This window comes from Sorex fumeus, unplaced genomic scaffold, assembly GCF_029834395.1.
Source record: "Sorex fumeus unplaced genomic scaffold, SorFum_2.1 ptg000122l, whole genome shotgun sequence".
Lineage (NCBI taxonomy): Eukaryota > Metazoa > Chordata > Mammalia > Eulipotyphla > Soricidae > Sorex > Sorex fumeus.
Window position 1 is genome coordinate 40089009 of NW_026606179.1, and position 26691 is coordinate 40115699.

The 26691-nt window shown below is 49.5% G+C and overlaps 1 protein-coding gene and 1 pseudogene across 1 annotated transcript in view; both read left to right on the forward strand.

The window, feature by feature from the left end:
• The first annotated feature begins 3880 nt into the window (after positions 1 to 3880).
• Positions 3881 to 26691, forward strand: part of CCDC113 (coiled-coil domain containing 113) — a 29355-nt gene continuing 6544 nt past the window's right edge. Inside the window, exons 1-7 of the mRNA XM_056136115.1 lie at positions 3881 to 3981; positions 6837 to 6963; positions 7761 to 7916; positions 9807 to 9962; positions 11232 to 11312; positions 12278 to 12433; positions 16938 to 17045. Coding sequence (XP_055992090.1) covers positions 3881 to 3981; positions 6837 to 6963; positions 7761 to 7916; positions 9807 to 9962; positions 11232 to 11312; positions 12278 to 12433; positions 16938 to 17045 — 885 coding nt within the window. The remainder of the gene's footprint in view (positions 3982 to 6836; positions 6964 to 7760; positions 7917 to 9806; positions 9963 to 11231; positions 11313 to 12277; positions 12434 to 16937; positions 17046 to 26691) is intronic.
• LOC130044415 (eukaryotic translation initiation factor 4E type 2-like) lies at positions 19947 to 22579 on the forward strand (annotated as a pseudogene).

Here is a 26691-nt window from a genome sequence, read left to right on the forward strand (position 1 = left end):
GTTCAAAGCACCTCTTCCCTCAGTTGGAGACATCTGGTGGCCCCTGTCTAGCTGAGACACAGTCCAAGGGCCACTGTTCACAGTAACTTCCACTCAAAACTTATCCCTTTCCTAGGATATTTATACTCTGAACCTTCGCGTCCAGTGGGTGGATGGTTTTTGTTGCTGAGCCTAACTCTTCAGCTGGGTGTATTCCAGGTGTCTTTCCTGTCATGGTCCTGCAGAAAAAAGAATTCCACTCGCCTCAGTTGGAAACTTTAGGGAAGGGGCTCTCATAATCTTTTGGGGAGCAATAGGGGTGGAGAGGACTGGAGGGGTCAGCGTCTAGGGCTGAAGGAAGCACATAGAGGGCAAGGGGCGACTGCACCCTTTGAGAAATTTGTCTGTACTATCTTCTATGAGGTCACTTATCTGGGTTCTCCAGAGTTTTCTGAAAGAGGAGATTTCCTTCTCTAGTTATTGTACTAGAAGCTGTGTGGTACAATCGGTAATATGTTTATTCCAGATGAGCATCTTTGAAATGGACAGACCAGCTGTCAAGAGCTTCATGTCAGCACCCCCCTACCAAGGAAACTTCCAGTCTCCTGAGGTATCTGAGCCATGAACACTTGTACTCCCTCAACTCTGTGCCAGAATAGCATACCACTTAAAAGATCCATTTGGGGCTGGAGGGATAGCACAGCAGGTAAGGCGCTTGCCTTTCATGCAGCTGACCAGAGTTTGATCCCTGGCACCTTATATGGCTCCTAAGCCTTGTCAGGTAAAGGTAAAGCCTTGTCAGGAGTGTTTCCTGAGCACAGAGCCAGGAGAAAGGCCTAAGCATTGCTGGGTGTGGCTCAAGACAAAAAAAAAATTCCTTTTTCCATTTCCCCACCCCAACTTCAGTTCTGCTTTAAATTCACGAAAAACACAAAATAAACAAGGATACCATAGTGAATGGACTGGAGCGATAGCACAGCGGTAGGACGTTTGCCTTGTGCGCAGCTGGCCTGGCCGAGCCAGGTTCGATTCCTCCGCTCCTCTCGGAGAGCCCGGCAAGCTACCGAGAGTATCTCACCCACACGGCAAAGCCTGGCAAGCTATCCGTGACGTATTCAATATGCCAAAAACAATAACAATGAGTTTCATGATGGAGACGTTACTGGGCCCGCTCGAGCAAATCGATGAACAACGGGAGCACTATGCTACCGTAGTGAATATAAAGACAGAGAGATTGAATTGGGATCATTTTGGTGTTGCATTGATGCCAAGTCAAAAAGTTAGTCACGAAAAAGACAAATACTGTTGTTACCCCATGTCTAGGAGAATTCTAAAGAAATGGTCACAGAGAAAGAACAGTGGTAGCTGGAGCTGGGGTCTCGGGTGGTGCTGGAGGGTTGTTCAAGGGATCCAGAATTTCCCTTTGTAACATGAGAATATTCTGGGGGTTGGTTGCATAACCATATGTGGATACTTAGCACTGTTTTGTTTGTTTGTTTTTTTTGGATCTCACCCAGCAATGCTCAGAGGTTATTCCTGGTGTGCCCTAGGAATTAGTCCTTGCAGTGCTTTGGGGATAGAGGGCTACCAGGGATTGAACCCAGGTTGGTTGTGTGCAAGGCAAACTCTCTACCCGCTGTACTATGACTCCAGCCCAAATACTTAGCACTGTTAAACTGTTTACCCTTTCACAGGATGAAAATGGGAAATGCTGGGATGGGCGAGACAGTGCAATGGATTGAGCACATGTCTTTCAGGCAGGAGGCCTGGGTTTGATCCCCAGAACTGCATGGTCTCCAGAGCACCATGCTGGGAGCAACCCCAAGTGCTGTAGAGTGTGGCCCCCAAACAAACATCCCTGCCAAAGAAGGCAAATTTTATGTTTTGAGTTTTGCCACAATCTGAAAAATGTAAGGCAGTGAAATGGTGAGAGCAGAGAGCTGTCACATTTTTTGTTTGGTTAAGCGCAAATTTGAGTTCATACATGTCACTAAGAGACTATATTTGAATAATATGTCTAAGATTGAAATAGATTATTTGTGTTTTTCAGTCTGGTTCTCAGGCCAGGGAGAAAATTAGACAAGAACAGATGGATTTAAGAACTGGAGAGAATGTCCAGCGGGTAGGGTGCTTGCCTCGCATGCAGCTGTCCTGACTTCAGTCCCTGGCATCATATATGTTCCCCTGAGCACCGGCAGGAGTAAACCCTGAATGCAGAGCCAGGAATAAGCCCTGAGCATTACTGGGTGTGGCTCCCCAAACAGAAAACCAATAAATATTTTTAAAAAGAGAGAGAGAGATGGATTTAATGGCCAAAGTGCCTGAAATGTACCAAAGAGGGACAGAGAGGGTCAGCCATGAGACCACAAGGAGGGGCGTCACACTCGGGAAAGAAAGGGGAAGACTGGGAAGGCAGCGTTCCGGACCACAGCACATTAGAACAGTATTTCACCCGGCGTAGGGGGGGCTGTGGGCCAGAGTTGCCCACTCTATGAATCCCTTATGGACTCTTTTCATTGGGGGTCACTTCTGCTTCCCAACAAAACAGCTGACCAGGCGCACCCCTCACCTCTCGCCCATTGAACCGACTTCCCTGCCGTTCCATCTGCCACTCCATCTCATGAGTGTGGTTGCCATGTCGACACAGCCCCTCTTGGCCTTATTCTCACAATCCAAGTCACATCTTCTTGAAATGAGGCCTGAGTTTCCCCCTCCTCTTTCACCTGGGCACGAGTCTGTCCCCTTCCTGAGGGTCATATATCTGGACTGGAGGAGAGGGCTTGGTGCTGGCTGGTGGGGGCATCTATTTACCTGGTCAGGCTGGCATGCTGGGACTCAGTCTCGACCCTTTTGATTTGACGGTGGGCTAAACTGGGTCTGTTTCCTTTTGTGATTTGATGGGCCCAATAGAACTCAGCTCACAATTGTAAGGACTGGATGCATGGCGAAATTTTCTGTCTTTACCAAACTCTTATACTAGGTCAGGAGCTGCGTCTCAAAAAGTTTGATACTTTGGTCTTGGGCGGTCATATTCCAAGATCCCAAGGAATACTTGGTGATTTTCTCTAGGAATCTTTCTAGAGGCTTAATGCTGCTTCTTTGCCCATCAGTGAAACCTGTCTGTTGTACCACAGAGTCCCAGATGCAGGCTGTTTGCACCTTGAGCATCCTTTCTCATAACAGGACCCCCTTGGAGTTGGCTTTCATCTGTATCACCTGGCATTTGTGGATATCTAGCATTTCTAAACGTGGTCTGCATTGCTCCCAGAGTCCAAGCAAGACTACTGGAAGAGGAAAGGAGGTGTCCAGGCTCAGCCTCTGCTTTAATCTACAGTCATTGCAATCTGGTCCAAACCTCAGCATCCTAAGAAGCAAGAGACAAGTCCTTCAGGGATTTGGGGGCTACAGACTGATGCTGAAGAAAGTCCCTTGGCAGGAAGGGAAGTGGTTGGCCTCTTCCTTTCTCTCTCTTTCTCCTGGCCTCGCCAAGAGGTAGAGAAAGGAAGTCCCCATGCCAAATCAAATAAACTTTCTGGGCCTCACTTCCCTCCTTTGGCTAGTAAGAAAAGGCACTACTGACTCTGCAAGGATCCACGAGGTCGTGGGAAGGATTTCCACAAAGGATGCTTCACACACCCAAGGGAAGTCTGGGAGCTGCGCCCGCGGCAGCGGCTATCCCTCGGACCCCTTCGCGAGGCGCGGTGTGGCCAGCGTGCGCGCAGAACCTCCCCAGCCCAAAGCTCGGGCCGGAAGGGGCGTGGCCTCCCAAAGCCCCGCCTCTCCGCTGGCGTCGCGTCGTCCTGGCAACGCGCTGGGCGGTCGCAGCCCGGGTGACGCACCGCAGCTGGCCGCCGGCGTTCTCGGCCACCCTCGGCTTTGGCCAAAGGTCGCTTGAGCAAAAATGACGTCGGTCTCTGAGCGCTCCGAGTCCTCGGACTCGCGCTGCGGAGACCCGAGTGAGATGCCTCTGATCCAGCTGTGCGGGCTGGTGGAAGACCTCAGGTACCCGCTGCCTGGCCTCCGGGGGACCCCCCTGCAGCCCCGTGTGGGCTGGGACCAGGGTCCGGCGTGGAGGCTCCAAGTCTGCTTCGAACATTCAGGAGAGCGAGAACCCCCGGGGTGGGGCGGCGCCTTTGCTTGCCTTTGCTGCCGCAGAACTGGCAAGAAGCGGGGACTCCAACTGAGGGCGTGGGGCCGGTGACGCCGACGCCTCGCGGGGACTGGGGAAGCCGGGGCCAAAGCCTAGGGTGACAAAGTCTAGGGTCACTGTGCCACTAACCCTGTGGCTGCAGGTCACCCTGATCGACCCCTGACCTCTACCCCGTGCAGAAATTCTAGGATACGAGGCATATGGCAACAGAATAGAAGGAAACGCTTAGAGGTGTTTTCGGAATGAGGCAGCTTGCCCCTGAGCTAGGATATAAGCACGAAAGTGGACAACCAAAAAAAAAAAAATCAATGCCAACTCTTGGTCACTTTTCCTTCGGCGCTAGCAGTAGACTTGGGTGGGTTCTCTCCTGCGGTTCAACTTTTTGGTATAAGTCGTTGCCCTTACACAGGCTATCCGGAGTCTAGCAGCTGAATAGATGTGATTGCTTTTTCTTTTTGGGTCACACCTGGCGATGCACAGGAGTTACTCCTGGCTCTGCACTCAGGAATTACTCCTGACAGTGCTTGGGGGACCACATCGGATGCTGGGTCGAACCCCAGTCTGCCGTGTGCAAGGCAAAAGCCCTACATGATGTGCTATTGCTCTAGCCCCGTGATTTCTTTTTAAATAGTTTAGGGGAGAACTGAGATAACATTGCTAATAACGACCTTTTTTTTTTTTTGAGGCCTTTAAATTTTTTGTTTTTGGAATTGAGATTCCACGGTCTACAATACTATTAATTATTTTACGTGCGCATGATTCCAACACCACAGCCTTCATTAGTGTAACCCACCTTCCTCTCCCAAAGACCTCCAATACTCCCTTTCAGATCTCCCTCACTAACTCAGTTTTGAGGACCAGTTCTTAAATAGTGATCTATTTTGCATGTATGCCCTCCTATAATGGCCCAGTCACCCAGCAAGAAACAAGACGCAGAAGCTAAGACACTTTGCTAGAGGTAGTGCTGGGAGTCAGTCCGCTCAGCCACTGCATAACCTACCCAGGAGATATAGTGAAAACAAAAGATCCTTTGATGCTATGGGCTTTCCACTGAGCCTTCCCACTAATTTAAAATTCAGTCAAACACATTTACCTCAAAGCACAGGAACATGGCCTCGAAAACAGATGCACACCTATGTTCATTGCAGCAGGATATGAACAACCCAAATGTCCAATGACAGATGAATATAAAAAGAAGTTGTAGCATATATACACACATGGTAAATTATGCCTCTGTAAGAGAAGAGGAAATCTTGCAGTTTTTGCCACTTGGATGGAACTTAAGGGTATCATGTTAAATGAAATAAGTCAGGGAGAACAACAAAATCCAGATGATCTCACTCATCTGTGATATGAAGAGAAACAAAACAAGGGAATAGACAGTTTGAGTGATGACAAAGCCTTGACTTTTCATTACAAAACTGAGATTAGCAAAGTGGTGGGGGAGGGGGAGAGGAGAGAGAGGACTAGAAGTGACACAGGGAAGTGGTGGTCAGTCTTGGCCATTCTGGTGGCGTTAAAGGGGTGGTTGTTCTACATCAGAAACATATATGTTAGCACTGTTGTAACCAGGTTACCTAAACTGCAGTACAGAATTAAAAATTTTAATTCAGCAACCAAGATTTGTTCATAATATATAAAATATCGAAGCTATTCTCTTTTAGATGTGTGTATATATACATGTATGCATACACATTCTATATACAATGCATACACATAACATGTGTGCATACATGTATATATGTGCATGAAGTCAAAAAGGTCATAAGTTTGGTATATCCAGGATAAACGAGGTTGATCATTTCTGTTTACAAAACATCTGTTCAAAGTTTTTCCATCATTTATTTATTTATTTTTATTTTATTTTAAAATGTAGGAGTGCTGCTTTTTTATTCAGCCATTAATTAAGCTGATTGAATTTTCCCGACCATTTATTATGAACTCCAAGTTTATACTTTATTGGGTACCAGAAATTAAAAAACTGAGAAACATTAACCAAAGGCAGGCTGGAAGGTTTGTGGATATGAGTAACTGAGAGAGAGTAGTCATTCAGAAGGAATTTCACGGATGGGCTAGGAAATACTTGAAGATGACATGGCAACTTTAGCTCAGCATCAATTTTCCGTGTGATCCCAGTGCTCTGAGTTGCACAGCTCATTAGATAGTGGGGAGTGATCGTACAGCAGAGAGGGCCCTTGTCTTGCACATGGCTGACCTGGGTTCGATCCCTGGCACCCCATATGGTTCCCCAAATACTGCCACAAGTGATCCCTGAACGCAGAGCCATGTGTAACCCTTGAGCATCACTGGGTGTGGCCTCCAAATTATCAAAACTGTGAATAGTAACTTATTTTGTGCCAGGAACTCTCCTAGATTTCACATTCTTTATTGTAACCATAAAAGATCAGTGTTGATTTTTGTTGTTGCTGTTTGGGCCAAATCTGATGGTGATCAGGACTTACTCTTGGCTCTGTGTTCAGGGATTGCTTCTGGTAGGGCTCAGGGGACTCTAGGGCATAATAGTATGCCCTACTGGCTGGCTATACTATTTCTCTGACCCTTGGTGCCATTTTTATTCCCATTATACAGATCAGGGAACTGAGCTGCAGCATTATCTCACAGAAGGTAACACCTAGCTCCTAAACACAGTCATTTGGTATTTTAATCGACAATTAGTAGAACACACAGAGCTACCTGTATTTTGCAGCTATGGAATCTCTGCCCTCAAGACAGAGACAGTGATGTTTGAAAAGTACTACAATAAACTGGATCCCAGGGATCAGAAATATCCTCGATTATCAGATATTAAAATGACAGGACAAGAATATGCACAGGTAAGCAAAATATCCTCGATTATCAGATATTAAAATATTAAAATGACAGGACAAGAATATGCACAGGTAAGCAACGGAGAGCTGATGTGACTGCCTCTGTGTCCCCTTAGATATAAGTATTTGTGCATTTGCCGAGATGTGTCTTGGATGGAGTAGCTTTCTCCCCGCTCTACTTCTGAGTTTTGGGGCACATAGCTGACCTGGATTCAATCCCCAGCATCTCATATGGTCCCCCGATTCCACCAGGAATGATCCCTCAGCACCATCCAGTGTGGCCCCCAAATAAAAAAAAACAAAACTTATAATTGGTCACGGTCACGGTCCTCCCGTTGTTCATCGATTTTGCTCGAGCGGGCCCAGTAACGTCTCCATCATGAGACTTGTTGTTACTGTGTTTGGCATATCGAGTACGTCACGGGTAGTTTGCAGGCTCTGCCGTGAGGGTGAGATACTCTCCGTAGCTTGCCGGACTCTCCGAGAGGGGCGGAGGAATCGAACTCGAGTCGGCCATGTTGGCTGTGTGCAAGGCAAATGCCCTACCGCTGTGCTATCGCTCCAACCTCAAACTTATAATAAAGCCATTCATTTCTAGGTCTGGGAATGTGGCGCAGCCAGAGAGCACTCACCTTGCAATGGTGAGATCCCAAGTTTGCTCTCTGGCACCACAAACCCAAAAAGTTAGCATTAAAAATGATAATCATAAATAAAGATAAAGTAACTCCTAACAGAGCGGAGTGGTCAGTTTGACACTCACCGTGGGCCACTTTGTGACCAATGACTTTGTTCTTGCGCCACAGTTCCGGAGCAGGCGTCAATCCAGATCCCGACCAGACCGAACCATAGGCCTGACCATCGAGCAGAAATGCCAAATGATGCAGAGGGAGCTGGAGGACACCAAGGAAACTATCCGGCACATGCGCGCCAACGCGGAGCGTGACCTGCAGTACCATGAGGTACCCTTTGCCCCGGGGGTTCTGTGTCTGTGGAGAAGGAAATGCCAGTAGGATGAGGCTCGCTGGGGACCTACTGGCCAGTTCACTGCGCCTTGCTGGAGGAGACAGTACACTGGAAACCTTTTTTTTTTTTTTTTTTTTTTTTTGCTTTTTGGGTCACACCCGGTGATGCACAGGGGTTACTCCTGGCTCTGCACCCAGGAATTGCTCCTAGTGATGCTTGGGGGACCATATGGGATGCTGGGAATGGAACCCGGGTCTGCCGCATGCAAGGCAAACGCCCTTCCTGCTGTGCTATCACTCTAGCCCCTGGAAACTTTTTTAAATGGAAAATTTCAAAAAGACACAGATAAAGAGAGGCTGGAGAGATTGATGGAGGTGAGGGGGGTGGTGATTGCCTTGCAGGCTGCAGACCCGGGTTTGATCTCTGGCACCCCATGTAGCTGCCTCCAGGCCTGCCAGTGATCCCTGCATGTGGAAGGGAACCCTGAGCACGGCTGGATGTGACCCCAAAGCCAACCAACAAAATAAAATAAGGGAAGCCAGCATGAGTGAACCTACACTACAGTTCCTTTGTTTCCTCCAGAATCTCGGCACCCCTCCCCTCCATCCACCAAAGACTTTTGGGCAGTGAGAAATGACGCCTAGGCCTGTCACTTACCTGCCAATGCTTTAGCATGTGTTCCTAGGATACAGAATCTTGAAAAAAATATAGCCCTGGGCTGGAAGGTAGCTTCAGGGGCAAGAGGCCCCGGGTGTGATCGGGGCCACCCCGTGGTGGTCCTGAGCACTAAGCCAGGAGTCTGGCCACTGCTGGGTTTGACTCCAAAGGCACATACATAAAACTGGGCCCCATCGGGTGCAAGCTCAAAGGGGCATGCCTCACCACTATGTGGCCCCGAGTTCAGTTCCACGAATCCCATGAACTACCCCCTCAGCACTGCTGTGTGTAGCCCCAGGGACCCCCAGCACTGCAGGGGCCGAGCTCCACCTCTCCCTCTGACTGTCAGGCCAGCACAGAGGGAAAACTTTGCCGGGAGTGGCCCGAGGGCCCCACTGGGCATAACTTGGGAGGCCCCCTCCAAAAATGACTCCAAAAATAGAAAGAGCTGAAAGGAGAACGTGTGAAAACACCCACAGCCTCTCCCTGGGGCTCTCGCCTGGCGTTCGTCTCCTTCTGCAGTCCAGATACGTTCTCTGCACAGATGAATTTCTTTGTCAGATGCTGTGCGGCTTCGTGAATGGTATTTGTTGCTTAGTGTTTCCTATGGCGAGACCTGTATGGGTCTATCAAACTACAGTTCTTATCAAACTACAGTTCCCCAGTCGCATGGCTTCTTCGTCTGCCCACTAATCTCTCCACATGTGACGGTGTCTGCTGACTTGCCTTGCAGCATTTTAAATATTAGAGTACATTGTATTGCATGACATTATGTAAGTCATAACACAATTTTAATGGACTAAATATTTCAAATACGGAAATATAATTTGTAGGGATATTTGAGACCCAATTTTTGTTTTCCCTCTTTACAGAATCCTAATTTTTCTGTCATGGTTTTTTTTTTGAGGGTTTTTTGGGGGTGACATGTAGCAGTACCTGGATCCTACCAGCTCAGGTCTGTACTTGAGGGTAACTCCCAGAGTAACTCCAGGAATCAAACCTGGAGCTCCCATTTTGCAGGGGGAGGAGAGGGGTTGTTTTATGACTCCTTTGTTTTTCCCTTGAGTCGTGCAGGGCTTTCAGATAGTCAAATTTTTATAGTGAAGACATCTTTCTAAAATGAAGGACAGTATATCGAGTCCCTGAAAACTAGGAGGGTGCATCCTGGAGAATTCTGGGACCCCCCCCCCATCCCTCCCCTCCATTTTCTCATTGAGCTGTTTCCCCAGGCTATAATTGAGGAAGCGGAAATTCGGTGGGCAGAAGTTCAGAAAGCAATGTCTGATTTTGAAAAAGATATTCTGACGACCATATCCAAGAAGAAAGGCAGCATTCTGGCCACTCAGAAAGTGATGAAGTACATTGAAGACATGAATCGACGGAGAGTGAGTTCCCCAGTGGTTAGAACTGAGTGGGGAGAATAGTACCCTACCCCACCCCACCCCCACCAGAAGATGCCCTCCCCCAGGAATGTCACCCATGTGCAAAACCCATCTGCGTTTCCCCCAACCACCCCAGTGAACTGCAAATTTGTCGAGTTAAAATCAGGTGTGGGGCTGGAGCAATAGCACAATGGGTAGAGCATTTGCCTTGCACGCGGCCGACCTGGGTTCGATTCCCAGCATCCCATATGGTCCCCTGAGCACCGCCAGGGGTAATTTCTGAGCACAGAGCCAGGAGTAACCCCTGTGCATCGCCAGGTGTGACCCAAAAAGAAAAAAATCAGTTAGGTGTTCCCCACTCCAAGGGACCCAGCCCTGGCAGCCAAAAACCTCAGAACTCAACCCCACCATGCTCACGGCCGCTCTCCACACGCTTGGACCGAGCCTCACCCACAAGTGAACCTATTCCTGGACCACACAGTCACATTTGTGGCCTTGAGACACTTTATAGGACATACCCTACCCATATTCCAAGAGTACTGCACCACATTTGATGGGATTCAAAGTAGGAGGCAACCAAACTTAGAGGGAAATATTATATTATATCAGTTCTGCTTTGGGGCAAGGATTGGGGTACAGAATGGAAACCCCCGAAATATGGTAGTGGGAAGGTGTATGGTGGTGGGGTTGGTGTTTGAATATTAAATGTAAAATAAAATATTATGAACTACTTTATAAAATTAAAAAAAAATCAGTTAGGTGGGACAAACCGTCTGACTCTGAGTTGTATTTTCCAAGATGTGATGTTCTTCTCAGAGAGGCATGAGAGAGACTGGTCAGGGGCCTGTGTGGAGTAGGTGCATCTCACGTTCACCTTGACTTCTGGAGTTGTTTATAGCATGTCCAGCTTTGACTTCTGGGACGGTGTCAGGTTCTAAACCTGAACATGTTGTGCACCATGCCACTACCAAGAGAATCAAACACTAAAGGGTCCTAAGTTGCCAGGAAGGGGCCCGATCCCTGGGTCATAAGCCCCAAGTACCCTGAACTCAACATCACTGGGAAACAGGCATTGAGCAGATGTGATCGCTTCTGCTTCCGGGTCACGAGTGACTGGCCTGAGCTTGGGGGATTCCGGGAGACCTGGAAACGAGAGAGGGAATGGTAGGGTTTAGGGCTGGCTGTGTGGTGCCAGCCCCTCCCCCCCCAGATTTTTAACAAGGAGGGAGAAGAGAAGTTGACTAACATACGCTTTTATTTATTTACTTTCAGGATGATATGAAGGATAAATTACGTTTGAAAAATGTTTCTCTCAAAGTCCAGAAGAAAAAAATGCTTTTACAGCTGAGGCAGGTAGATAGCCCTCACGCTCCTGCTCCCTCTCCCTTGCTTGCTTTTATTTAAGAACCTCTTGTTGTTTTGGGGTGCCGTACCAGGCAGTGCTCGGGGCTTACTTCTGGCTCTGCATTCAGGGATCGCTCCTAGGGGCTCAGGGGACCATGGAGGATGCCGGGGATCGAACCTGGGCCAGCCATGTGCCAGGCAAGTGCCGTTCCCACTGGACTATCTCTCCAGCCCTGCTTCACACACTCATTTTCTGGCTTTATACACACTTGGATGCTGTGAACTGGGGGTCACAGACATGTCACCAGCAAGCACAGCAGAGCCACCAGGATCTCACACTGCAGGTGGGGCGGTGCTGGGGGTCCCGCTGTGGGTCTCATGCCCATGATGACTTGCAGACTTTGAATGCGTGTGACTCTCCCGTCCTGTGAATGTGGGCACCCCGGCGGGGTCTGCCCTGGGAAGCGTTCTCGGACCTTTCTCTCTCCCCTGGCCTGCCTGCCACCCCTGCTGGCCCCCTTCTGCCCCCCGGGCACGTGTCTGTGGAGCCTTGTTGAGAACGAGCTTCCTGAGAATGGCAAACCTCCATTCCTGGAGCCTCGCTCCCTGCAAGAGTCAAGCTGACGGTCTTATCTCACGTTTGTTGAATGACTGCCTAAGAACCGACTTCCAGAATCTCAGCCGGCCTCACCAGCATGGGGCTCAAAGGTTCAGAAATCTCAGCCTCGGGCTGGAGTGATAGGACAGCCGGGAGGGCATTTGACTTGCATGTGGCTGACCCGGGTTCAATTCCCAGCATCCCATATGGTCCCCCGGGCACCGCCAGGAGTGATTCCTGAGTGCAGAGCCAGGAGGAACCGCTGTGCATCACCGGGTTTGACCCCCCCCCCCCCCAAAAAAAAGCCTAAATAAACAAACAAATAAAAATAAACCAGAAATCTCAGCCTCACTTCTCTCTGCTTTCCGAGTCATAGAAGGAAGAAGTGGGCGACGCCCTCCACGAGGTCGACTTTCAGCAGCTGAAGATCGAGAACGCTCAGTTTTTAGAGATCATTGAAACGAAAAACAGTGAACTGGTTCAGCTGAAGCTGGTCTCTGGAAATGCCCTGCATATTCTCAGCATGCACAAAGTAAGGAGGCCCCTGCGCCCAGGGCCCCCAGGCCCCCACGCCCGCCTCCCCAGGCCCCGTGAGTGCCCGGTGGGGCCAGCAGGGTTCCTTCCAGCAGAGCGTCCCTGTCCCCGTCCGCCTGCTGCCCCCCCCCCCCCCCCCCCCGGGTTCTTTTAGTCAAACCTTGGCTCCGACAGGGTCCTCCAGACAGTCCTTGGCCGAGATTCTGACCCACCTGGGAACTTTCACTTTTAAAATACTACCTAGATGGGGCCAGAAAGACAATCCAGCGGTGAAGGTGCTTGCCTCGTACGCCATTGACCTGGGTTTGATCCCCAGCACCACATAGGGTCCCTCGAGCCCCACCAGGAGTGATTCTTGAGTGCAGAGCCAGGAGTAAGACCTGAGCACTGCCAGGTGTGGCCCCCAAACTCAACTCAACTCCTACGCAGCTGTCCTGACTGGAGGAGAGTGTCCTGTGGCTTTTCTTTTCTTCCTTCCTTCCTTCCTTCCTTCCTTCCTTCCTTCCTTCCTTCCTCCTCCTCCTCCTCCTCCTCCTCCTTCTTTCCTTCCTTCTTTCCTTCCTTCCTTCCTTCCTTCCTTCCTTCCTCCTCCTCCTCCTCCTCCTCCTCCCTCCCTCCCTCCCTCCCTCCCTCCCTCCCTTCCTTCCTTCCTTCCTTCCTTCCTTCCTTCCTTCCTTCCTTTCTCTCTTTCTCTCTCTTTCTCTCTCTCTCTTTCTCTTTCTCTCTCTTTCTCTTTCTCTCTTTCTCTCCCCCTTCCTTCCTTCCTTCCTTCCTTTCTTCTTTCTTTCCTTCTTTCTCTCTCTCTCTCTCTTTCTCTCCTCCTTCCTTCCTTCCTTCCTTCCTTTCTTTCTTTCTTTCTTTCTTTCTTTCTTTCTTTCTTTCTCTCTTTCTTTCTTTCTTTCTTTCTCTTTTTGAGTCACACCCAGCAATGCTCAGGGGTTACTCCTGGCTCTGCACTCAGGACCTACACTTGTGGTGCTGGGGGACCACATGGGATGCCAAGGATTGAACCCATGTGCAAGGCAAACTCCCTACCTGCTGTACTATCCCTCCAGTCCCTTCTTTATAATTATATATTGGTTTTGGTTCACACCTGGCAGTGCTTGGGGCTTGCTCCTGGCTCTGTGCTCAGGAATGATTCTTGGCAGGAGACCAATGCTTTTTCTGTTGTAAATATAAGCCTGCTATGGCCAAGATATTTACTTGCTGGCCTTCTCTGAATGACTGGCCAGGACACAGATGGCAGGAGTGGGCCTCAGGATTTGGGGGGCACGACAGGGCCCCATGCTGTTGCCTGTGTGGGCTGGAGGTGCTCCCCTGACTCTTCCCTTTCACAGATCACACTGCAAGGGCCCTCGAGATGCAGGTGGTGGCCCCAGGCCAGCCCCAGGTCTGTGACAGGGCTGGACTCTTCATGGGCACGTGGTTCCCCCAGACCCAGCTGCCCCCTGGCACCAAGGGCACAGAGGGTACTCAGTGCCTCCGCTCCGACCCTGTCACTCCAGAGGCTGCTTCCCAGTCCCGTGGCAGGCAGTGGCCCCCTCCCCCTGGGGCTGGGTCTTTTTTTTTTTTTTTTGAGGATCACACTGGTGATGCTCAGGGATTACTCCTGGCTCTGCACTAGGAATTACTCCTGGAGGTGCTCACGAGACCATATGGGATGCTGAGAATTGCACCCGGGTCAGCCACGAGCAAGGCAAATGCCCTTTCTGCCATGCTGTCGCTCTCCGGGGCTGGGTCTTAACCCGCAGGGTCGCTTGGGGGACCGTGGGTCGGGTTCAGAGGGGAGACCCCGGTGTTGAGTGAGTCTGGGCCTATGCTTTGTTCGGAGCTGGCCCCGGTCGGGCAGGAGCCTCTGGTCTGGGTGTGCCCCCACCCCCAACCTCTGCTTGAGACCTGGTGCCTTAGCAGGCGGTGGGGCTTGGGAGACCCCCTCCTCCCCCCCCCCCCCCCCACACACATACACACATCCTGACGGGCCACAGCAAGAGAGAGGCAGACTCCTGGCTTCCATGCTCTGGGACAGAGCAGCACCCCGGTGAGGTGGGGAGTCAGAGAATGGACTGGGGGTGGGTCCTGCTGGGGACCCCTCCCATCAGAGGTGGGGGTTTGCACCTTTGTGTCCAGGACAAAATGGCCTCTGGTCAGGGCTGTGGCCGGTGTGTCTGACAGCGGCTGGGACGGTGGTTTTGAGTGACCAGTGACTGAGGTGACAGGGCTGCGGGCACAGAAAACTCACCCCCCGCATGTGAGGCCCCTGTGGGGCTCTGCAGGCCGGCGGGCGGCTGCCCTCCTCGCCCAGAGGTCCCGAGTGCCCGCGTGGGTGCGGGGCTGGGCCTTCCCTCCCCTCTGACACCTGCCCTCCAGCCCCACCTGCTGGCACCTGGCAGGACCTACACCTGGGTGGCGCCTGCACGAGTCACTCAGAGCCCCTGGGTGCCAGTGGACCTCCTGTCTGCTCAGAGGCCCCGCACTGTAGCACTGTCCTCCCGTTGTTAATCGATTTGCTCGCGCGGGCCCAGTAACGTCTCCATTGTGACACCTGTTACTGTGTTTGGCATATCGAATACATCACAGGGAGCTTGCCAGGCTTCGGCGTGTGGGCGAGATACTCTCCGTAGTTTGCTGAGCTCTCCAAGAGGGGCGGAGGAATCGAACCGGGTCAGCTGCATGCAAGGCAAACGCCCTACCCGCTGGGCTATCGCTCCAGCCCAGAGAGGCCCCGCAGGACACTAAAATTCTCCATCCTCCGGGACTCCCCCCTGAGTAGCCCCCGGGGGTGGCATGGGGTGCTGCCTCTAGCTTCTGTTCTTTTGTAGGACCGACTTTCTCACAGGCTAGCCTGAGGGACCACCCACTCCAGGGAGCCCCTGGAGAGCAGAGTGTCCTCTGCAAGAGGAAGGCAGCGAGGGGACATGAGAAGGAAATTCTTGATGCCAGTTGTGCGTGCCCCCCACAACAACCCAGAGAAGGAGGCCAGTCCCAGAACGGACCCGTGGTGCTGGCCGGCCAGTGTCCGGCCCTGCTGGGCCTGACCTCTGACCTGTAGGAACTGCAACGTGATCAAACGGGGGGAGGGAGGGCTGCTTCATACCCCCAGTCGGCTGAATTGTCAGCCCGCAAGACAGAGAGCTAAGGCTTCTCAGAAAGGGCCCCCGCAGCCAGGAGGGGGGAATACCCCCCTCTGCCTCACCCTGCCCGCTTCCTGCTGCCTGCCCAGCTGGTCTCTGGCCTGCGTGGGCTTCTCTAAGCAGAGCCCTAGGCTGGCAGGAGTGGGAGGGGAGGAGAAGGCCGGCAGGGAGGAAGAGAAGGATGGAAGGGAAAGTGAAGGGAGTGAGAGGGAGAGGGGGAGAGAGGAAGAAGGAAGGGAAGGACGAAGGATGAAAGGAAGGAAGGGAGGGAAGGAGAAAGGAGCCAGGCGGGAGCAAGTGGGATCAGCCTTCCAGCTCTTTCCGGCATCCCTTCCGGAGAATATTTGCCCACTCAGTGCTTGGCACAGGGCAATTCTCTTCCTCTAGGATGTGGCAGGGCCCGCCCAGTATCTTAGACCACTGCCTCTTCTCCTTCCCTTCCCCCCCTCCTTTTTCTTTTCTTCTTCCTCCTCTTCCTCCTCCTCCTCTTCCTCCTTTACCTCCCCTTTCTCCTCCTCTTCCTCTTCCTCCTCTTCCTCCTCTGCCTCCCCTTCCTCCTCCTCTTCCTCTTCCTCCTCCTCTTCTTCCTCTACCTCCCCTTCCTCTTCCTCCTCCCCTTCTCTTCTTCCTCTTCCTCCTCCTCCTCCTTCTCCTTTTCCTCCTACTTCTCTTCCTCCTCCTCCTCCTCCTCTTCCTCCTCTGCCTCCCTTTCCTCCTCCTCCTCCTCTTCCTCTTCCTCCTCCTCTTCTTCCTCTATCTCCCCTTCCTCCTCCTCCTCCTCCTCCTCTTCCTTGTCCTCCTCTTCCTCCTTCTCTTCTTCCTCTTCCTCCTCCACCGAGTGCACCCCGCCCCCTCCCCCCCCCCCCCCCCCCCGCCTGGACCCATGAGACTGTCACACATGGTCTGGCTCAGACTTGGCTTCTTGTATCGTGACCTTGGACCAACGGCTCCCCCGAAGAGGCAGTTCCAGACCTGTGAATGGTGGGATGGGGGTTTGTTCAGAGCAGAGGCTGGAATGGCCGCTGTGCGCTGGGTTCTCCACAGGGCAGGTGGCAAACTCAGCCCTTCCCGGAATCAACCGCCTCTCGCACTCCTAAGAAGCAACGAGCCCGCATTTGGGAGCTTCTGAACCTTCTCCACAGCTTGTTAGTAAGCTGTGGACGGGACTTGGGGCCCAGCAGAGGCATCTCCCGTGTCGGCCTTTCACACAGACGCTAGTGCAGGGTCTCGGGCCTCCTCGAGGTGGGCTGGTGCTGGCCACCCCCCCCACCCCCGCATGGGCCCTTGCGGTTCTTCTGCTTCCTTAGGGGCTGTTTATGCTCCCAGAGTTCCCGATTCTTCTTCACGGCTCACTCTCTGGTTCCGTTTCAGAGCCGACTCCACCAAGCCCTGGAACTGTCCTCCCAACTGGACAAGGAGATCCAGCTGAGAGACGAGTTACTTAAAAAAGTCGAGAAAGAGAGTGTCCAAGCAGAGGAGGTAAGGGGGGTGGGGGGGGGAGGGTCAAGCGTGCCCATGTTGTACTCGCTCCACACAGCGTTTTTTTGGCGGCGCTTTTTGGCTGAGAAAAGTCAAAAAGGGGTTCGTGTTAGATTCCAAGTACGGGAAATGCATTTTTCCAAAGCCTGGCATTTGCTCCTCAGAACACTGTCGTTTCCTCATTCACTCAGCAGCTGTATTGGGATGAACTCACAGAGGCTATAATTTACCCATTTGAAGTGTACATTTTACCCCAGGGCCCCTAAATAAGTAAATAGGCGAGTATGCATCTTATGGTTGTACAGTGTGTTTACGGAATGTCTGACCATCTGCGAGATAATTTGAGAACATTTTCGTCATCCCATCAAGAAGCTCTGAGCCCGTGAGAACTCCTCCCCTCCCCCTCTCCCCTCCCGCCCGGCCTCCCGCAGTCTACTTTCTGTCTCTGAATTTGGCCGTTTTATGGAACAAGGATCATATCATATGATATGGGATAGTCTTTCATCACTGACTTCTTTTTAAATATAACTTAATTTTTAAAAAAGTTGTTCACATAGATTTATTACATTCAATATTCCGACACCAATTCCAAGACCGTTACACCATCCCACCACTATTATTTCGAATTTTCCCACCACCACCCAAACTTACCCCCACAGCACATAAAAAATAAGTTTTTTTGTATTGCTTGTCATGAATAATTCACTAAAATGGATCCAAAAAAGTTTCCTTAGAGGAAAGTATGTGAAGCGTGTTGTATCTCACCCTGGAGCCTTATCCCTTATCAGATAAGCCCTTGTATAAGAGATTACTAACATGTTGTTACAGGTTGCCCCTTGTATGCTCTGTTGATCAAAACAGATTGTGTTCTTTATTACACCCCATGAGATATGAGATATGGTGTGCTACTCTTGATACATTAATGGGGCAGAGTATAGAGTATATAGAGTATGAGATATTGATGCAGGAATTCTAAAGTTTTAACTACGGTGATACAACTAGAGTTGAATTTTTAACTGAATGGTGACTTTGGGGTGTTGAGACATCTCTGTGGCATGTTGCTCTTTTTCTCTTCTGAGATTTTTTTTTTTTGTGAGTCTCTGGATCATGACTGTTAATGAGCTTATATGGCACCAAAGGCAGTTTGTGGCTGTGACTGCCAGGCTCTGGGAAGAACAGGGAGGTGGGGGGAGGTCACCCTATCCCGACTCCATGAGAACCTGGAGATTTCAGTTACAAAATCTGCATACCTGAGTTTTTCCAGCAGATTCATTCCCATGGACGAGGCTTGTTCCGAGCTGTGAGCATGGTGGCGATTAGGTTCTGGAATTTTTCGGCTGCTGGGGCTCTGTTGGGGTATGTGAAGGAACTCACCTGCCCTGCTCCAGGGTGCCTGAGATGAGACAGCCTAGCTTGGGATCTGGAGGCATTTCTGCGGTATGTGGCTCTCTTTCTCTTCCGAGATTTATTTGTGAGTCTCTGGATCAGGGCCATTAATTGGCTTATATGGTACCAGAGGCAGTTCTTGGGCGTGACCACCAGGCACCAGAAAGAACAGGGAGATGGAGTCATTACTGACTCCTTTAATAATACTTTCAGGATCTATGATACAGAAGAGACCAGTACCTTGACTTTTGTTTCTACGGCTGGATGCTATTTCTTTGATGGATGGGCCCCGGTTCATTCGGCCACTCCTCATTCAGTGGACATTTGGATCATTGGTACTTTTTGGCTCCTGATGAACCGTGCTGCTGTGAGCACTTGTGTGCAAGTTGCTGTGCAAACTTTCTATTCTTTCTCTTGGACCTCCACTTGGTAAAGGTAGGATTGTGGGTTACCAATGGTGACTCTATGTTTGACATGGAAAGCAGTGCTAAACTTTTGCAACATTTTACATGCCCCCACCCCTCTCTCCCTGAGCAAACTCTGAGGGTTTCTGTCTCTGCTGTTTCTCTCTCTGTTTCTGTCCCAGTGCTGGTGCAGTGTTTGTGGCCATTTAGGATCCCATGGTGTGGATCTCCTGGGTCTTGATTGGAATTTCCCTAAAGTCCTGAATGTGTGTTGAATAAATGTGTCTTCAAGTTCTTTCCCAGATTTTAGTTGTGTTGATATTTTAATCAACAAGTTGCAAGAATTCTTGATAAAATTCTGGACTCAATCCCTTATCAGATAATAAATGGTTTGTAAATATTTTCTTTCTCCCTGCAGGTTTCCCCCCACCCCAATATCTTGATGGTGTTGTTTGTAACACAAATATTTTTAATTTTGATGAAGCCCAATTTACCTACTTTTTTTTTTTTTTTTTTTTGCTTTTTGGGTCATACCTGGCATTGCGCAGAGGTTACTTCTGGTTCTGCACTCAGGAATTACTCCTGGCGGTGCTCAGGCGACCATATGGGATGCTGGGAATTGAACCAGGGTCGGCTGTGTGCAAGGCAAATGCCCTACCCGCTGTGCTATCGCTCCAGCCCCTCTACTTTTCTTTTGGGTCATATCTTAGAAATCACTACCTAACCCCTCTCTGGGATGTGATGAAATGGAAGTGTAGATCTTCAATAATGAGCCACATGTGACCTTGTAGTTTTGTTTGTTTTGGGGTCACTGCACTCAGAAATTATTGGCTCTGCACTCAGAAATTATTCCTGTTGATGTTTGGGGGACCATATGTGATGCCAAAGGAATGAACCCGGGTCGGCTGAGTGCAAGGCAAATGACTTATCTGCTATACTATAGCTCTGGCCCTCACCTTGCCTTTTTTTTTTTTTTTAATCTTTCGGTTTTGAGCCACACAGCCAGGCTCAGGGGCTACTTCCAGCCTGGTGCTCAGGAGTCTCTCCTGGAAGTGCTCAGGGGACTATGAGGTGCCAGGGATCAAATGTGTGCATCCTGGCTGGTGGAGTAGAAGTCACTCCATGAGGCAGTGGCAACGGTGGCAGCGAGAGGATGAACAATGAGTTCAACGCATGCTGGAGATATGGAGATTAATAAGACACTATTCGAAGGGACCCTTCCATCTAGTAGGAAAAACAGATGGAGGAATGGCAGCTAAGGCCGAGGGATTGAAAGATGATGACAGTGGGGACCATGATCAGAATGAAGAAAACAGCACACAGAAAGATGGTGAGAAGGAACAATTGGACAAAAGGACAAGAGTCAGAGCAGCGGCAAGAGGAAGGCAACGCATTCAGCAGAGCATCCCCTGCAGTACAACTACACTTTCTGGTACTCCAGGAGAACCCCTGGTCGGCCTATCAGCTCACAGAGCTATGAGCAGAATATCAAACAGATCGGCACCTTTGTGTCAGTGGAGCATTTCTGGAGGTTTTACAGCCACATGCTACATCCCGGGGACCTGACAGGTCACATCTCCTCAAGGAGGGGATCGAGCCCATGTGGGAGAATGATGCTAATAAAAACGGTTGCAAGTGGATCATCTGCCTACGGAAGCGCTTGGCATCCCGCTGCTGGGAAAATCTCATCCTGGCCATGTTGGGGGAGTTCATGGTCGGGGAGGAGGTCTGCAGGGCCATGGTCTCTGTCCGCTTTCAGGAGGACATCCTCTCAATATGGAACAAGACAGCCAGCGACCAAGCTACCACGGCCCGGATTTGGGACATGCTTCGGTGAGTGCTTAACCTCCCTCCCAACACCATTAGGAGTACAAAACCCACACTGACAGCATCAAAATGCCAGGCAGGCATTTTGTACAAAACCTCTGGTTTGTACAAAACCCAAAGGCTCCTTGTACAAAACCTCTGAAAGCCGCAGTTGAATGTGCCCCGAGGTCCCCTGGATGGCACCATCATTGAAGTTGGCCTCATCGGATCTCTTGTTGTGTTGGCATGTACCCGGAAGACACTTCTGTCCCGGATCAGAGCCACTGGAGGGGCATTTTCTGTTGTTTTTTTTTCACACAGCCTACATGACCAACTTGAGTTCGATTCCTCCACCCCTCTCGGAGAGCCCGGTAAACTACCGAGAGTATCTCGCCCGCACGGCAGAGCCTGGCAAGCTACCTGTGATGTACTCGATATGCCAAGCACAGTAACAACAAAGTCCCCAATGGAGATGTTACTGGACCCGCTCGACCAAATCAATGAACAACGGGAGGACCGTGACCGTGATTTTATAATTTTATTTATTGAATCACTGTGAGAGCAGTTGCAAAGCTTTCAGGTCTAAGTCTCGGTCATACAATGAAACACCTGTACCTTCACCAGTGCCCATTCTCCACCCCCAACAGCCCCAGTCTACCCCCATCCCACACCCTCCCCCTACCTGTGGGGCATATGATTTCCACATTACTCTCTCTCTACTTTGATCACATTAAATATTTCGACACCAGACCCACCATTATTATTAGAGATTTTACCCCAACACTCAGATCTGCTGAAAAGGCAACAGTAGACAATTTGTTTTCTATTGCTGGTTATGAATAACATATGATGTTGCGCGGCTGCAGTAGGGCCATGTGATTTTGAAATTCTGAAATTTTAACAGTTAAATCTGGAGAGATTTCTGCCAAAAGCCACTGAGTTTTGAGATTTGTTTCTGAGTCTCTGGGATCATGGCCGTTAAGCAGCTTGATCAGGAGCCAGAGAGGCCGTTCGTGGGCAATGACTTGAGGTCTTGTTGGGGTGGGGAGGACAGGCCTGGCTCCACCCCCATCCTGTGAGGCCCAAAATGTCTCGTCACTGCGGGCCCAGACCTGACTGTCCAATGGCCTCTGGAGGATGACGGCCACTGAGTCGCCAAGGGGGAGCAGGTGGAGGGACAATACCCTTTCCACCCTGGGGTGGCCGGGTGACAGTAATGTACTGCGGGGTCCGGACGCATTTCTGCCAAAAGCCGCTGGGTTTCAAGATTTGTTTCTGAGTCTCTGGGATCATATCATGGCTGTTAAGCAGCTTGATCAGGAACCAGAGAGGCCGTTCATGGGCGGCAATTTGGGGTCTCGTTGGAACAGGGAAGAAAGGGCTGGTCCACCCCCATCCTATGAGGCTCTGCGTGTCTTGTCACTGCGGGCACAAACCTCACTGTCCAGTCGCCTCTGGAGGATGGCGGCCACCAGGCTGCCAAGGGGAACAGGCCAAGGCACGAAACCTATTCCCACCTGGGGTGGCCCAGCGCCTGTAACCTACTGCAGGGACTGGACACATTTCTGCCAAAAGCCATTGGGTTTCGAGATTTGTTTCTGAGTCTCTGGGATCATGGCCATCAAGCAGTTTGACCAGGAACCAGAGAGGCCAGGCCTCCAATTATATAGCTGAGCCAGAGGTGGTTTGTGGGTGTGTCTCCCACATACCTAACTTTTGGCCGTTTACTTTCTTGGTAAACTTTGCCCCAAGTTTTTGGGGTCTGGCCAAAGGCACAGCAGCAATTTTGGGGTATCTGGAAGTCTGAAGGCGCCATGAGGCTGCTGATGCACTCTCCTCACAGGTACAGATTAACCTGCTGGCGGCACCATACCCCCTGGCATTTTCTGTTTTTAGGCTGACAGGCTGACACGAAGCAGCTACAACAACGACAGCTGAGCTCAGAAAAAAAAGTGTGCATCCTGTATGCAAAGCACACACTCCAGCCCATTGAGCTTATTTCTCTGGTCCCCTCTATGTCTCTTAAAAAGAGTTTTGTGGGGCTGAAGAGATAGTACAGCGGCAGGGCGCTTTTCTTGCATCTGACTGACCTGAGTCCAATCCCCAGCATCCCATACGGTTCCCTGCACACCACCAGGAATGATCCCTGAGTTCTGGGCCAGGAGTAAGCCCCGAGTACAGGAGTGTGGCCCCCAATTTTTTTTTTAAAAGAGTTTTTTGTGCTTTTCATTTAGGCTGATAGTACATTTTGGGTCAATTTTGTAAATGGTGTGAGGAAAGAATCCCAAAGCTGGAAAAACAAAGGCGATAAGGTACGTCCATAATTTGTTACAGTCGCCTTATTTCCAAGGTGTGGTTCTCAGCACTTCTTCCTGTTGATTTGAGTTGCCACCTGGTGTTACTTCCTCAGTCAACTCCAGCTTTGTTGAGCCTACCTCCATTGCAGTGTCATTGTCACAGTTTTATATGCTACATATTTGCCCCCAAATACATATCGTTTTCTCGAGGTGCTTTTAAAATCCATTAAGGAGGAAGTGCAGTGATAGTTTATACCTACCTGAATATTTACCTCTATTTGGGCTATGTGGTTTTTTTTTTTAATGTGGATTAAAGAGACATTTCTGGTGTCACTTGTTTTCAGCCTGAATAACTTTCTTTAGTGGGGTTTTTTTTGGGGGGGGCGGGTTGGGCAGATGTTCTCACAATGAATTTTTTCTACGTATGGAAAAAATTGTGAAGATGGTAGAGTGTTCCCAAAACTCATATACCCCTATTATTAACAACTTATGGTAGTAGGATACATTGATTCAAAGTAATGAACCAAAGCTGTTTACATTATTCTTTATAATATGTATGGTTGTGATTTCTTTCTTTCTTGACTTTTGGGTCATATGTGATCATACTTGGGGCTTCCTCTTAACTCTGGGGGCCTATATGTGGTGCTGGGGCTTGAACCCGGATTGGCAGCGGGCAAGGCAAGTGCCTTACCTCCTGAACTGTCTCTCAGACCCCTGGTTTCCTTTGTTTTCGCCCATTGTCCATTTCCTGTCCCAGGATCCCATTTCTATTTAGTGTCCTGGCTGCTTGGGTCCAGGTAGCCCTGGGATGAGACAATTTTTCAGAGTTGCTGATGACATTGACAGTTTTGTGGGGATGATTCCTGGTTACCTATTTTGTAGGCCGTTCCACAGTTCTGATTGGTCTGATATTTTCCCCAGGAATACAGTTGGGTTCTGTGATTTAGGGTGGAAGACTAGAGAGGTTGGGTGCCATTTTCGTCACATCCTGGATAGGGGGGAGCATCTTTCATCATAACGTTGACATTGAACTGGGTGACCTGACTGCCTCAGAAGTGCTTCCCCCAGTTCTCACACTGTGAATTTCCAAAGTTACTGTCTACAACTGGAGATGAGGAGATTCTTCTGTATCGGGAATTTCTCAATTTCCCCTATTTGATGGCTCATGGGTATTTGTTTGTATCATTGGAATGTAACCTAACATTATTTTGTGGCTCACATTGTTCCAGCATGGCCATTGGGAGCGTTTTCCATTGGCACCTGAGGCCCTCTGACATAACCCTGTTTTTACGGGCATTTTCTTAGAACACTTCTCTTTTGTGGGCTTCTCTTAGAGCACTTACCAAAAGCTATTTCCGACTCATCCTCTATATTTTCTTCAAACAGTCCTTCTGTAAAGAATCCTAGTTCCTTTCATTTGAGACTCGTATTTGAACAAAAGATCTGAGTATGCTTATTGCTTTTTTTCTGAAGGATAATTTTTGTTAGATGTAAGATTCTTTGACAGTTTTTTACAGTTCTTTTCTTCTTTCAACACTTAGAATATGCCCTCTCACTGCCTTCTGGCTTTACTGCTTCTGATTAGAAGTCAGTTATTAATTCTATTTGACTTCCTTTCTACAAGAATTGTTCTCTCTCTCTCTCTCTCTCTCTCTCTCTCTCTCTCTCTCTGTATGTGTGTGTGTACACGCGTGTGTGTTTGGGCCACCCTGGTGGTGCTCAGGTTATAATTATTTTCTCTACTTTCAAGAGTCTGTCTTTGATTTATCATATCGAATATGATGTTTGAGCACGGGGGCATGGCAGTGCTGGACCAACAGTACCACGGGTAGGGCACTTGCCTTGCATGAAGTGGACCTGGGTTTGCTCTCCAGCACCTTATATGGTCCCTGGAGCACCTCCAGGAGAGATCCCTGAGTACAGAGCCAGTAAGCCCTGAGTACCTTTGGATGTGGCCCAAAAACAAACAAACAAAGCACTGCACTGCACTGTCCTCCTGTTGTTCATTGATTTGCTCGAGCAGGCCCAGTAACGTCTCCATCGTGAGACTTGTTGTTATTGTGTTTGGCATATCATATATGTCACGGGTAGCTTGCCAGGCTTTGTTTGCCATGTGGGCGAGATACTCTCGGTAGCTTGCTGGGCTCTCCGAGAGGGGTGGAGAAATCGAACCCGGCTCGGCCGGGCTGACAGCTTACAAGGCAAACGCCCTACCGCTGTGCTATTGCTCCAGCCCAAACAAACAAAATTGATGGAATATTCCAAATTCAAATTAACCTAATCCCCCCCAAACCCTTTCCTTTCATGCTGTTATTATAGTCAGATGCTACACTTGTGAATCATATTTTTCATTTGTGCTTGTGGGATGGTCCACACATGTTAGCTGTGCTCACATACAGCCTGACTAGTGCTTGCAGAGGGGTTTTGCTCTTGGCTGCTGCAGCGTTCAACTTCAAGTTGCAGTGTTGGCCAGGGGCTGCGGACTTTGCCTCCAGGTGCTTTGACAACGGTCTTTTGCAGCAGCTGGTGCCCAGACAGCAGAGCTCTCAGAACTTCCCTTGTCACATGTGGGTGGCACTGAGGATCCAACTCCAGACCCCACACTTTCAAGGTAGCACTTTGAGTCACTTGAGAAATCCTGGGACCCTGAGTATAGAAGTTTCTGCACACATCTCACTTGGCGTTTGTTGAGGTTCTTGGGTATAGAGTTTAATGTTTTGATCAAATAAGGGAAGTTTTCAGCGGTAACTTTCTTAGATCTTTTCTTCTGATTCTGTCTCTCATCTCCTCCCACCCACCAACCATATGTTGGTGGACTTAGTCGCGTTCCACATTCTTTTGAGCCTTAAATTTTTCTTTGTGTTTTTTTTTCTCCATATGGCATAATTTCTGAAAAAGTATCTTCAGGTTTACTGATCTCCTGTTGGCTCAAAATTATTGCTGATCCCTCTAGTGATTTTTTTTGTTTCAATTTTACTTGTATTGAAAAAACTCATTTTTTTTGAGTCACACCCAGCGATGTTCAGGGGTTACTCCTGACTCTGCACTCAGGAATTACTCCCGGTGGTTCTTGGGGACCATATGGGATGCTGGGAATCAAAACCTGGTCGGCCGCTTGCAAGGCAAATGCCCTACCCATTGTGCTATTGCTCCAGCCCCAAAAACTCCACATTTTCCACTAGTTTGTTTTCACAAATAATTTCTACTTCACTGATACTATCTGTTTGGTGAGATGTTATCATGATGTATTCCTTTTATTTTTCTGATAATGGTTTCCTTCTGTTCTTTAAACATATTTACAGTAGTTGCTTTAAAACTTTGGTCTCAGTCTGCCATCTGGACCCCCTGAAAGGCAATTTATGTTGCTGCTCTTTTCCCCATATAAGTTACACTTTAGTTTTTTTTTTAATTTTTATTAGTGAAACACCATGAGGTACAGTTGTAGACCTACAAATTTTTGTGCTTGGGTTTCAGTTATACAATGATCCAGTACCCATCCCTCCACCAGTGCCCATTCTCCATCATTTACATTTTTTAAAAACATTTTTGTTAGTGAAATGCCATGAGGTACAGTTGTAGATTTACAAATTTTTGTGCTTGGGCTTCAATTGTACAGTGATCAAACACCCATCCCTCCACCAGTGCCCATTTTCTACCACCACAGGTCCCAGTATCCCTCCCACCCCCTATCCTCCCGTCCCACCCTACCTCTGTGGGAGGGTATTCCCTTTTGTTCTTGCTCTCATTTTGGGT